The sequence below is a fragment of the Haplochromis burtoni genome, unplaced genomic scaffold (assembly GCF_018398535.1).
Source record: "Haplochromis burtoni strain Fernald_Lab_line unplaced genomic scaffold, NCSU_Asbu1 Contig_761, whole genome shotgun sequence".
NCBI classification, from domain to species: Eukaryota; Metazoa; Chordata; class Actinopteri; order Cichliformes; family Cichlidae; genus Haplochromis; species Haplochromis burtoni.
In genome coordinates this window covers 33,318-47,743 of record NW_024583122.1, presented here as the reverse complement: position 1 = coordinate 47,743, position 14,426 = coordinate 33,318, and the positions used below count along the sequence as shown (strand labels likewise).

The following is a 14,426-nucleotide window of genomic DNA, read 5'->3' as shown; positions in this document are numbered from 1 at the left end:
AAGAAAGAAACATCTGATAAATTTATACGGACAATATCAACAGAAGATGATAAACTTCTTGATGAATCAGCGCCCATAAATGCCGAGTTTAAACGGTTCTATGAAGATTTGTATAAATCTGAGCGAGGGGTCGACAGTCAGTGCGCCCCAGGGTGGCTGTGGCTACAATGTAGCTGCCATCACCAGTGTGTGAATGTGTGGATGACTGGATATGTAAAACGCTATATAAATACAGGCCATTTACTGCTGCAAAAAGATTTATAGATGGAATAACTCTTCCTAAATTACATAATGAGGACAAAGAATGGCTTGATGCAGATATGTCTGAGGTTGAGGTTCTCCGAGCCCTCAAGTGTTTACAAATTAATAAGATTCCCAGTCGATTATTATAAGGCTTTCTCTAATAAATGATTGACACCACTTACAAATATGATTAAAGAAGCTTTAGAAAATAATAAATTACCAGAATCATTGGAAATCGCATCAATCACAATACTCCTGAAACCGGGCAAGGACAAACAGATGTGACTCTTACAGACCCCTCAGCCTCTTAAAGTAATTGCACTCAGACTACTGGAAGACATCATGCCTAAGATAATACACGCTGACCAAACAGGCTTCATTAAAAACAGGCACGGAGCAGATAATGTGCGACGTTCGCTCCATATACTGAACACTGCTCCAAAAAACCAAGACCCCCTGTGTGCCCAGGAGATATTTTATTTTGTATTCTTATGACCACAGTTATAATCAGACCTATCATTGATTAATCATTTACCATTGTTGAATCAGTTGACAGAATAATCTTTGAATCACATCTATGTTACTCTGAGCAAATATTAATGCACACAGATTATCAGTACTCTAGTCAGTCTATTGTTGTTCTGTATGATTCTTTCTATTTGCTTAAGCAGCTAACCGTTCGGACTGGTGGGTCCTTTTGGACCCAGCCCTGTGTAACAGGCACTTCTGCACGTACTCAGGCCTGTAACAACGTGCACACACTTATGTAAGACACGCACGTTCACACACACACTTAGTAAGAATAGGAGGGTCGTCTGAAGACAGTTTTTCTAATAGATACACTTTCACAAAATGCACAATGTAATACACACTTGTTTTTCTCTAAAAAGTAGCAGTTGATGTCCATATTCAATTCAATTCAATTCAATTTTATTTATATAGCGCCAAATCACAACAAAAGTCGCCTCAAGGCGCTTCATATAAGGAGAACTTGTTGAGTGGGGGGAACTGTTATCATTTCCAGTAAGATCTAACTATGACGTCATAATGACTATAAAGCTTTCTGTCTTTGTGCAAACGAGGAAGAAGTCCGGCTCTTCCCACACTGTAATGTGTGTTTTAATAAATGATCTGCGCTGACCCAAACTATATCCCAGTCGTAGTCTCTTCCTCAAAATCCGAACCATGACACCTGCTAACAATCTCCATGGACGCTAATGAAGCATGTGACAGGATTGAGCCAAGCTTTCTATTTCAGGCGATGGAAGCCATGGGCTTTGGAGAGAAGTTCACCTGCTATGTTAGGACACTTTTTAATGCCCCCAGAGCCAATAGCACAACAAATGATGTGCTCTCAGGCACTTTCTCTTTAACCAGAGGCTGCAGACAAGCTTGTCCAAGCTCCCCTTGCTCTTCGCGATTGCGATTGAACCACTAGCCGCTGCCATTCGTACTAGTGCCTCCATATCTGCAATCAAATTTGGCACAAGTGAACTTTCTCTATACACAGATGACCTCCTACTGTACATAACGGACCCTCTTAAATCAATTCCCTCCTTAATGAAGTGTCTTAAAGAATAAAGTGCAGCCTCAGGATACAAGTTAAACTACACCAAAAGTGAGATCGTGCCATTAAATATACAAGACAGCCGTATTAGAGCTCTGACTGACCCATTACAGTGGCGTAATAATGGCTTCACGTATTTGGTATACAAATTGGTAAATCCGAGGATCAAATATTCAAACTAAATTATATCAAACTGTTGGAGCAAACCAAACTTAATATTCAGAGATGGATGGATTTTCCATTATCTCTCATAAGCAGAATTAATGTTATTAAAATGAACACTTTGCCTAAGTTCATTTACTTACTTCAATGTCTCCCTACAAAGGTTCCTAAAAGTTTCTTCAAAGAGCTTCATAAACTTATAACTTCTTTCATATGGCAAAAGAAAAATCCAAGACTCAAACTCTCCTCTCTGCAGGCCCCATATTCAAGGGCAGGACTTAATTTACCAAACTTTAGGAACTGTTATCTTGCCTCCCAGTACCGATCAATTTGGATCTGGCTGCATGCAGAGAGCAGTGGGGTTCGATGGATCCCAATAGAACAACATGAGGTGAACCCCCATTAAAAGATGATCCATTTGTAGGTACAAACAATGTCCAAGCTCACAAACTATTTGATAATAAACACCTTCTGCGTCTGGCAGGAATCCCCCTCACTTCTGAAAATAAATATCTCCTTTCTTAGAAGGACACCCCTATGGGGCAACCCTGACCTCTCTCATCATATTCCTGACCCAATACTGCAGGGATGGAAGGACAGAAATATTCTAACTGTTGCCGACTTATACAGTAATGATTCATTTATTGACTTTCAACAACTAGAGGAAGAATTCAAACTCCCAGGACAAAGTTTCTTCAAATTGCTACAAACAAGAGAGCGGGTCAAGGAGAAATCCAAAGGGTTATTCCCCGAGATACCAAAAGAAACTCCTCTTGAAACGCATCTTTGCACCAAACCATGGAAGTCAATAAAAGGAATAGCATCTTCTATATATGCTATTATCAATGAAAAGTTACCTGACCATAACAAAGCGTCTATAAAAAGAAAATGGGAGACAGACCTGGGCCATGTCTATGAAGAGGTAGAATGGCACCATTTATTGGAACAGGCACAGACCATGTTAATTTCTACAAAACAGGCAAATGCAATTTAACATACTTCATAGGATATATTATACCCCTTATAGGTTACATAAAATTGATATTAATTATTCCCCCAAATGTTTGAGATGTAAGGTGACAGATGGTGATCTCCTGCACATGCTGCCCAGTGATAGAAGAGTTCTGGAGACGGGCCATTGAAACAATCTCAAGGGTAATGGGGACCCAAATCGGACTGGACCCAAAACTATGGATTCTAGGTGACACAGGTTCTATCAACATGAATTATCATAAGAAATATTTTATTTTACTTGTGAGTACTGCAGTGAAAAAATGTATTCGGCTACATTGGGAAGCTGAAAATTCCCCAACACTGAGACACGGGATTAATGAGCTACTGCACACCTGAGAAGATATCGCACAGTGTAAAAGGGAAATATGGAACCTTTGAAAGAATCTGGGGCCCCTTCCTGGCAGTACGACCGTCTCTGGACCTAACAGATCGTGGAGGTGACGCAAATCCCCCCTGGGTCTGCCTTGAGCTGAGCCCCGGTTGGGCCCTCCTGACTCGATTTCCTGAATGCTGCAGTTTTATCGTGGGGGTGTTGATTCCTGTGCATGAGAGTTTCTATAGATAGGTGGAAATATGGGCTGTCTGGATACACGAATGTGATGAGGTTGAGAGCCATACAGGGGTAAAGGGGTGGGGGGATGGTGGGAGGGGTTCACATGATGGGTTTTCTGTTTTGGTCACTTTTTTTTTGAGTTCTTTGTTTTTAAAATTCTTTCTGTAATTATCAATGTTATTATTATTATTATTATTATTATTGTATTTTCTGTGTTTGGTTTTTGGATGTCTGAGGTTATCCTTGAAAGGCCCTGAGTGCACCTGGGACTGCTTCTGTGGTCACAATGACCTGCCATGTTGTGGTTATTTGTTGATACTTGCTCTGTCCCATAGTTGTGAGCTTTCTGTTTGTTTGTTTGTTTTTGTTTGTTTTCCCAGGAGGGACTCACCCTGTTGAACTGGGCCCAGGATATGGTCATGCTGCGGTAGTCGTCAGAGTTGTTGCTGCTGCTTGAAAAAGCCTTCTGTGCAAGAAAGACCAGGTTGTCGTCTGACAGGCCACGCCCACTGTGCATCTCTGCCTTGTATTTCATATCGAGGGCCTCGCACAGCTGGGGCCACAGCACCTTCTCTGGCACAATGAACGGCACTCTGCCCTGATGAGAGGAGGAAAAAAGTTTAGCTTCCAACTGCATTTTATTTGTCTCCACATATTCACTGTTTATTTCAAAATATGTGGATTTATTCCAGGTCACAGAATAACACTGAGGCTGCGTGAGGACACGTCCGAGTATTTGGACAGCAGTGGAGCTCTATGGCAGAAAGAAACAGGACGAGATGGGTTAGTCAGCCTGGCACAGGTTCCATAGCATCATTAGTCTGTACAGAACATAGTTCTGTAGGCGTGAGGCCTTCCCTTCAGCAGAACCCCCAGTTTGTTGGCATTTCAGCTACATCTTATTTAATATACAGGCTGTAATTCTTAAGCTGTTCAAGTGAATTTTTTGTAAAATTCATTTGAACAGCTCAAAGCCTGCTCTTCAATCACAAGTCTGCTGTCGTGGCCTGCAGAGGAAAAACAACATAAATCGTGCTCAAACATTAAAGAGGGCACTGAGGTCACCAGCCAACGAGGGGCGGCCAACCTACCGGCTCAGCAAAGGCGTTGTCCCATAGGACCGTAGCTGTTGCGTTGTTGTCCTGGCTGCCGTGCACAATGACGACCACAGGCAGGGACAGAGTCTGCAGGTTACAGAAACACACCACAATTCAATTATAAACTCCAGTCTACTCTAGTAAATGTGGCTGCTCATGTTTAACTCATGTTTAAAAAAGATCAGACACGGAGACGGGGTTTACTTTGACGTGGAAGACCAGCTCGTTGCCCCCAATGCTAAACTGGGACTCAAACAGAACGGTAAACTTCTCCTCTGTCACGGACTCTGCACCTCGACGGTCCGAGCGTTTGATCCGCTTCAGTGACTGTGACACACACACACACGAACATTTAACCAGATTATCTGATTATAGTAAATGTTGTGACTCATAATCACATTCAGTCTGTCATTTATTTTGTCAGAGTGGATCTGTTACAGATGGATTTCCTCTATGCAGTCACAGTGAAGAGACAAAAATAAAAACATGCATATATCACATTTACATCTTCTGTTATGTCCTAAGTCATCAACATTTATGCATACTGCACTGTGCCATAGAAACCGTTTAGTTTGAGAGTGACATTGGTCAAGAAAAGGAGACGTGTACCATCTTTAATCTGTGCTGTGTCGCTGTGGTTGCTCCCCACAAGATTTCAGACCGACAGGTGAAAAAACTGCAAAGGGCCGCTGATGGAGAGCTACAAACCACCGGGAATCAGCAGCTACAATTGTTTTAAAGTGCAGTAAGGCAGCGGTCTCCAACCTGTTTTGCGCCACGGACCGGTTTATCCCCGACAATATTTTCACGGACCGGCCTTTAAGGTGTCGCGGATAAATACAACAAAATAAAACTAGTACCGGTGCCGAAAAAAAGAAGATTTATTCATAACACACGTGAAAAGACCCAGGAAAACCGAGTAAACGATAAAAACAATAACAAAATAACGCTGAAAACCACACATTTCACACCTGAGCCTCAACTCTCGTGGCCCGGTACCGGTCCGAGGCCCGGGGGTTGGGGACCGCCGCAGTGAGGCACTCAGCCACCAAGACTCCACTGCTGAAGACAAACATGTTGAAGTGTGTTTAAAGTTTGCTGAACAACATTTAGACAAGTCTGTGTAATGCTGGGAGAATATAGTTTGGTCACATGAGACCAAAACTGGACTCTTTGAAGGCTGTAAACACACCGTGTTTGGGTGGCTACACCCCAAAAACACCACAGCAACACTGAAGTCTGGAGGTGGGAGCATCCTGGTGGGGGGCTGTTTATTCAGCGTACAGCACTGAGACATTAAGTATAACTCCAGGAAGGATGAATGGAGACACTGTTGATTAAAATCTGCTGCCATCTACCAGGATGATGAAGATGAAACAAGGATGGATGTTTCAGCAAGACCATGATCTCAAACACAGCCAATGGAAACGGTTGGTTTCAGAGAAATCAAGTAAAGCTGCTGGAACGGCCCAGCCAATCACCTGAGCTGAATCTGTGGGAAGGATCCACGGAGCATTCGGGGTTTATAGACTGTTTGTGTGGTGAGTGGGTCAAAGTCATGAGCAATGATGGGACTGGTTTCTCCATACAGACGCTGCCATGAACTGTCATCGACAACATTTGTATAAAGTAATAAATAAATGTCCCTGTGTCACTTTGTATTATTACACAACTTCATCTGTGGTTTGATTCCTTTGCACGTCTGGATTGGAAGTGTTGTTACCGACATCGGGTGATAATTTCACATCAAAGCACCTTTAGAAATATATTTACTTAGAGAACTGCTGACGTGTTCAACGTTATTTTACCTGCTGTATATATATATATTAGTTGAACTACGTAATCATGCCTGCTTCTTTTCATAAATCACTAAACCAACGTGAGCCTTTTTCAAAACGATCAAACGTTGAATTATTTTCAGGACTTTAACCCTTTAAGTGCCAGATTAAACATTTGAACTACTGCATTATTTTTTTACCAAAGTTAAAAGCTTGAACACAGCCATCATGATCCCCAAATCAAAACAAAGAAAAAACCAAAACGTACAAAAATGCCCGAGAAACGCACAAGTGTAACAGCTTTATTTAGAGACTCACCATGTTTCTGAAGTGTGCACTGAGGGTGCCCGTGGCCTGGTGATACTCCATCACACAGTTGTTATTGAGGATTTCTCCACTGCTTTCACTGTTTAGGATTGAACATATTCTCACTGACTATTCTTCAAAGCAATGATGATGACGTTAAAACGACATGTTTATGTCACCTGTACAGCCTCACCTGTGCGTACTCTCATTCTTCAGCAAAGCCTTGGCCTGCTGCTCACTAACAATGACAGCTTTGACCTGAGGTGGGTTCATGTGGACGTTGAGCTTCCCGCCCACCAGGAGGCAAACTGTGGCTGCAAATTTGGTCTGGGTTTTTAACACTTGGGGCGGCTGCTTTTCGATGATGAAGGTGCTGTGAAGAAGAGCGATAATGACATTACAGACACCATGCAGGATAAGCAAAGGCATTAAGTGACACAAACTCGGTATGTAAACGTGGGTTATGTTTCAGAAAGTCACTGACAGATGGTGAAGTACGAAGGTCCCAAACACACGTCAGTCTTCTGTCCTGAGACGTGCTGTGTTGCTCCTGGAGTCAAGCTGAGCCTCTCTTCCTGTTTGGGCCTTAAGGCTCGTGACGCTCCTCTGAACATGACGACCGCTCTGGGCTATACTCTGCTTCAGGTCTTTCAGCCTCAGATTATCCAGCTCCTTACTGAAGCTGACGTTGGCATGTCTGTCACAGCGCTGAGTCTTGTCAACCATCAATATGTCTGGTTGACTGGCAGTGTGAAGCTAACACTTTCACAGGTGGACCCTATGCTATGTGACACATCGTGTTGTGGAGAGACGCGTATAACTCTCCAGTAGTCAGCAGATGTTTGTGTGGATCCTTCACTGTTAGGATTCTTTGTTGTCATTTTCAGTTTCTAGATCATTAGTTTCAGACGTCCTGTTGTACATCTTTTCCATCCAGGATCTCTCTGTCAAACTGCCTTTCTGCACCTGTGAGCCAACCAACACTCTTCCAGGTCACCCACTAACTGGAAGGCTGGTGATACCATCCCAGTCTACTCCAGTCTGCATGCCAAATATCTCTGGGCAAGATACTAAGCCCATGTTGCTCTCCGATGCAAACATCGGCGTATGAATGTTAGCTAGGAAGCGCTGAGAAACAGTGTAGAGTGCTCAGAGTAGAACACCACTACAGAAGAAACAGTCCATTTACCAATGCTTCATCTTGCCTACCAGCCTTTTTCTCCATGGACAGCTCTCTGCAAACATTCTTTACACAGTATACTTGGACATATTTTTTATTTTAATTAGTTTGAAAGTGGTGTTAAGAGTCTGTAACGCCAAGTCTCCACCTCTTACAATTGTCACCATATCAAGCTCTTAAGTTTCTCCTGACCACATCTGAAGTGGATGGAGCCTCTGTAATCTGGTTTGAATTTTCCTCACCTGGTAACCAGGGCAGAGATGATGTCAGTGATGTCAGCATTCAGTTTGCTCAGCAGCTCTACCATGGGCCCCGGCAGAGGAAGCTGCTGGGTGAGATGTTCACAGCGTCGGATCTGCTGTCGGTTCTGCCAGATCAGATCAGCCAGCTTCTCACACCTGAGCAACAAGGAAACGGAAGGATCACCAAAGATCACCAGCCACATACATCGAGCGGGGCGAACCGCTGATACTGTCCTTTACATCAGCGTAAAGGCATTTATCATAACATTTAACAGATGTTTGTAACATCAGAAAAATAAGATCAATTTCAACAGTAAGTCTCAGTTTCTTTCATGATAAATGTGTAAAAAGACAGAAGTCTGAGCCTGTCCTGTATTCATTCATACGTTTTTGTGGATTCACAGATTTATTTGTAACTGTAAATGGTAAATATGCAGAATCTTATAAAACATATTCTACTCCACCTGAGCCCTCAAAGAGCTTTGCACAACATTCACCCATGCAAGCACTTGTTTCTACGTTTAAGTGCTCATTCACACACAGTCACACTCCAACAGATGCACTACAGAGCAACTTGGGGTTAATATGGACAGAATGTCTTTTTTATATCATGATGACCTAAAAGACCTGCCTGACAGAATGAAACAGGTCAAACCACGATCCAAAGAAACAGATGAGAGCCAATCTATGAGTCTGGAAAGAGTAAAAAAGCCGTCTCTAAGGCTCTGGTACTTCACTGAACCATGGATAGAGCCATTATCCACACATGGAGAAAACGTGGAGCAGGTGTAAACATTCCCAGGAATGGTTGGCTAACCAAAGAGCACACCAATGACTTATCCAGGAGGTTACAGAAGAACATCATCTAAAGAACGGCGGGACTCACTGGTCTCAGTGAAGGTTAAGAGCTCAACAATAAGAGACTGCGCACAAGTTGGAGTGGCCTAATAAATAAAATCCAGTCTCAAATACGACCAAGATGCTTTAGCATGAACCATTCAGCCATTCATGCTGAAGAAACCCTCCAGTGTGTCTGTATTAAGATAACTCCAAAACTCCTCCACAGAGATGTGAAAGGTTAATTGGCTGTCAGCACAGATCTTGCTGCAGAGGCTGGACAACCAGTTATTAGCTTTAAAGTGCCAGCTACTCTTTTCCTACAGGGTCAGTTTGGATAAATCGAATCATCTCTATTTTGTACTTACTTATTTTCTGATATATATCTGATTATATTTGTCTTACATCAACATTTGTTTGATGACCTGAAACATTTATGTGACAAATATGCATAAAACTAAACAAACAAAGTAAAAAGGGGGAAAATCCTAAACTTGTGTGTTATGTCCTAATCACTGTCTTTACTGAACAACAACTCTCCACACGTTTACACTATTACAAAAACAGCTGTTGGAGTTGGTAAAATTATATTTTAATCCGTGAATGTAAAACAACAATTACCAGGACTGCAGAACATCCAGCCCCCCCTCATTAGGACCCCCATTGCCAGCCAGCTGTTGCCTCCTCTTCCACTGAATGAGCTCCTCATCCAGGATCACAGTCTGCTGTTTCCTCAGCAGGCCCAAGGTCTTCTGGTGCTGTTCTGCCAGGTCCTGCCAAAGTACAGCCACACACTGAGAAACAGGTGCGTATGAAAAATATAACTCTGTAAATTACAGATTAACATGGCGCCAGTGTGTCTTTTATAGTTGTGTGCTAAAAGCTTGACCCTTCATTATTCCCCCGTTTTGCTTATTAGGAGACTTTGACTTTGAAAGAATTGTTTAAAGACCTTTCAAATGTGTTCTTTAGACTGTTTTTTCACTTATCTGGATCATTCACTCCTAACATGAGAGAGTGTTGTCTCTACATATAACAGACAAACAGTGTTAAGTTCTTTCTTTAGGTGCTTTGCTACTGGCAGCCAAAGGCGGTCCTACCAAATCTCAAGCATCGTAAAACTGTATAAGCTCAGTTTTGCCTTATCAATTGTATTAGGCTAATATTTATTGATGTAGAGTCACACAGGCCTAATGGAGTTATTTTGTAATTTTGGCTTAAAGTTTAAAAGATAATTGTTCCTTTCAGGAACACTGGAGTTTTCCTTCTAGCCCACAATGGTTGAGGAGTATGATCGCGCTGAGCGCACGTGGTCAGATCTAAGCAGAGATCTGACAGCAGTTCACTGAATGGGCCGTGGGAGTCGTCTTCAAACCAGAGACAGCATTTTTTCATTGTTCTTATTTTTTAACTGTAGAGATTATCACAGCACTTACACAACCTGTATAGAAAATGTTGCATCTGGTCAAGTTTCAACTACATTTTATCTGCATGCGTTTCTTGTGCTTTGCTACAGGCTGCTGAAGCAGAAGCTGTTTTAGGTAGTAAAAGTCACTGCAGGCTGCCATGTAGCTGCTGCTGCAGCTCTTTCAGACGCGCCCCAGCTCGTCTCCTTGCACCACTAGATATATCAACGATATCATGGTATGACATTTTATATCAGGGATATTTTCATACTGGCATTACCGTGGATGTGACACAGCACGACCCTAGCTTACACAACTAAATGCACTGAGCTGCTGCCAAATGATTGCCTAATTAGATACCAAGAGCAACAAGAAATGGAGGGAGGGAGGGAGGGGGAGGGAGATCTTCTGATACCCATTCTGAAGTGTATGTGTGATGTGTCTCCATACAAGCCTGTATTTCTGTAGTGTGCTGGCCTCTCTGGCGAGCCAGGCCTCCACAGTGGCTCGCTTGCTCTGCAGGGTTGTTTCCCGCTGGGTGCGCTCAGTTGGAGCCAGTGAAGACAAGCTGCTCAGCTGGGCTGACGAAGCAAGACGTAGGAGATGTTAAACACGATCACAATTAATCAACACATGCAGCTTTGTACAAATGTGTGTGACGCAGCATCTGTTTCCATAAACCTGCTGCTACTTAGTCACCGAGAGCTGATTAAGATTTAAGTCAATTTATAGCCACAGATCATAGAACAAATGTTAGGACACTTTATCAAATTTAAATAAAAACAGAATGCAATGTTTTGGAAATCTAAATCCACATTTTATTACAAATAGAACAAAGAATATAAATCAAATGTTTCAACTGAGCAAATCTATGAAAAAATTAGCTCATTTTGAATTTGAAAAAACCAAAAACCACGCTGGACTTCAGAGAGGACTGTTGTCCCTTTCTTCTCTAAAGAGGCTTTTCGCTGCTTTGCCATATTTTTCATTTCATGGTGTATCAGATGTTTCGTGTCAGTCAAAGGTCTGGACTGCAGGCAGTTCAACACCTGCACTCTTCTATGAAGCTGTGCTGCTGGAACAGCTGCAGTGTGTGGTTCAGTATTGTCCCTCCCGCCTTTATTTCAAAGGCCTCGGTAGAGCAGCTCATCTACTAATCAAAGCTTGGTGGTTCAACTCCTGGCTGCTTCAGTCTGTATATCTAATATCCTATAATATCCTTAGGCAAGATACTTCAATGTACCCATCATTGAATGTGTGCACATGTTAGCACTTCAGCATAGAACAAAAGGACATGTATGAATGTGTGATGCCTTGCAGTTCTCCAGAGGCCTGGTAATGAACTCATCATTTGATTCAGGTGTGTTGACCCAGGGTGAGATCTAAACCTGCAGGATACTGGCCCTCGCGGCCTGGAGTTGCTCACTCCTGCTTTAAACCCTAACCTGTCACCGGCGATGGGTTGGGGTTTAAAGGGGTATAAACATGCTATATAAGAAACAGTCAATAGAGTCAGAGACAACAACACACAGACAACTTCTGCAAGTGTTCCTGAGTGCATGACAGTTTTATGACAGAATCATGTCTGTTTTTAATTCAGTGCTGTCTGAAGATCCACCACTCGCCTGATTGGCAGACAACCTGTTCTAGCACCTGAGCCGAATCATGAGTCTTTTGACAATATTATTACTAGAGATGGCACGATACCACTTTTTAATGTCCGATACCGATATCATAAATTTGGATATCTGCCGATACCGATATGAATCCGATATATTTTGTGATCAATAAAAATATTTTTTATAAATATATTGCTGCATTTTGTATAAGTTCATACTCACGTTTTTAAAAAAAAAAACAAAAAAAAAAAAAAAAAACAACAGTCTGATAATTTCACCTCCTCACTACGTACGACTCTGGATACTGTAGCTCCAGTGAAAACTAAGGACTCTAATCAGAAGTACCTGACTCCGTGGTATAATTCTCAAACACGTACCCTAAAGCAGATGACTCGTAATCTGGAGAGGAAATGGCGTGTCACAAATTTAGAGGATCATCATTTAGGCTGGAGAAATAGTTTGCTGCTTTATAAGAAGCCCTCCGCAAAGCCAGAACATCTTACTATTCATCACTGATTGAAGAAAATAAGAACAACCCCAGGTTTCTCTTCAGCTCTGTAGCCAGGCTGACAAAAAGTCAGAGCTCTTTTGAGCCAACCATCCCTTTAACGTTAACTAGTAATGACTTCATGAACTTCTTCACAAATAAAATTTTTATCATTAGAGAAAAAATTACCAGTAATCATCCCACAGATGTAATATTATCTACAGCTACTCTTAGTACCATTGATGTTAAGTTAGACTCTTTTTCTCCAATTGATCTTTCTGAGTTAACTTCAATAATTACTTCCTCCAAACCATCAACTGTCTTTTAGACCCCATTCCTACAAAACTGCTCAAAGAAGTCCTGCCATTAATTAATTCTTCGATCTTAAATATGATCAACCTATCTCTAATAATCGGCTATGTACCACAGGCCTTCAAGCTGGCTGTAGTTAAACCTTTACTCAAAAAGCCATCTCTAGACCCAGCAGTCTTAGCTAATTATAGGCCAATCTCCAACCTTCCTTTCATATCAAAAATCCTTGAAAGAGTAGTTGTCAAACAGCTAACAGATCATCTGCAGAGGAATGGCTTTATTTGAAGAGTTTCAGTCAGGTTTCAGAGCTCATCACAGCACAGAAACAGCTTTAGTGAAGGTTACAAATGATCTTCTTATGGCCTCTGACAGTGGACTCATCTCTGTGCTTGTCCTGCTAGACCTCAGTGCAGCGTTCGATACTGTCGACCATAATATCCTATTAGAGCGATTAGAACATGCTGTAGGTATTACAGGTACTGCCTGCAGTGGTTTGTATCATATCTATCTAATAGACTCCAGTTTGTGCATGTAAATGGAGAGTCCTCTTCACACACTGAGGTTAATTATGGAGTTCCACAGGGTTCAGTGCTAGGACCAATTCTGTTTACATTATACATGCTTCCCTTAGGCAGCATCATTAGAAGACATAGCATACATTTACACTGCTATGCGATGACACCCAGCTCTATCTGTCCATGAAGCCAGATAACACACACCAATGAGTTAAACTGCAGGAATGTCTTAAAGACATAAAGACCTGGATGGCCGCTAACTTTCTGCTTCTTAATTCAGATCAAACTGAGGTTATTGTACTCGGCCCTGAAAATCTTAGAAATATGGTATCTAACAGATTCTTACTCTGGATGGCATTACCTTGGCCTCCAGTAACACTGTGAGGAACCTTGGAGTCATTTTTGACCAGGACATGTCCTTCAACGCACATATTAAACAAATATGTAAGACTGCTTTCTTCCATTTGTGCAACATCTCTAAATTAGAAATATCCTGTCTCAGAGTGATGCTGAAAAACTAGTTCATGCATTTATTACTTCCAGGCTGGACGACTGTAATTCATTATTATCAGGATAGTCCTAAAAACTCCCTGAAAAGCCTTCAGCTAATCCAAAATGCTGCAGCAAGAGTCCTGACAGGGACTAGAAAGAGAGAGCAGATATTCTAGTGGCATCTCCTGGTTTCATCTTCATGTTTCGCCTCTCACCACATACAACAAACCGACATCATGACCAGCAGCTTTACAGCTGTGGCTCCAGCAAACATCAGCTGATACTATGTGGAGTTTGCATGTTCTCCCCGTGTTTGCGTGGGTTCCCTCGGGTACTCCGGCTTCCTCCCACCGTCCAAAGACATGCAGCTTGTGGGGATAGGTTAATTGGATTAATCCAAATTGCCACTAGGTGTGAATGTGAAAGTGAGTGCGAATGGTTGTCTGTCCCTGTGTGTTGGCCCTGCGACAGACTGGCGACCTGTCCAGGGTGTACCCCGCCTCTCGCCCTATGACAGCTGGGATAGGCTCCAGCGCCCCCCGACCCTGAAAAGGATAAGCGGAAGCGAATGGATGGATGGATGGATGAAGTAATAAGAGGAGAGGAGGAAAAATGA

At 42.3% G+C, this 14,426-nt stretch overlaps 1 protein-coding gene across 2 annotated transcripts in view; it reads right to left on the bottom strand.

The window, feature by feature from the left end:
- Positions 1–14,426, bottom strand: part of LOC102291632 (signal transducer and activator of transcription 5B) — a 53,703-nt gene that overhangs the window by 11,638 nt on the left and 27,639 nt on the right. For both annotated transcript variants that reach the window (XM_005950243.3, XM_042215566.1), the window contains 8 exons: positions 10,836–10,966; positions 9,601–9,752; positions 8,143–8,298; positions 6,914–7,093; positions 6,733–6,820; positions 4,841–4,963; positions 4,631–4,723; positions 3,931–4,137 (listed from right to left, as the gene is read on the bottom strand). In XM_005950243.3, coding sequence (XP_005950305.1) covers positions 3,931–4,137; positions 4,631–4,723; positions 4,841–4,963; positions 6,733–6,820; positions 6,914–7,093; positions 8,143–8,298; positions 9,601–9,752; positions 10,836–10,966 — 1,130 coding nt within the window. The remainder of the gene's footprint in view (positions 1–3,930; positions 4,138–4,630; positions 4,724–4,840; positions 4,964–6,732; positions 6,821–6,913; positions 7,094–8,142; positions 8,299–9,600; positions 9,753–10,835; positions 10,967–14,426) is intronic.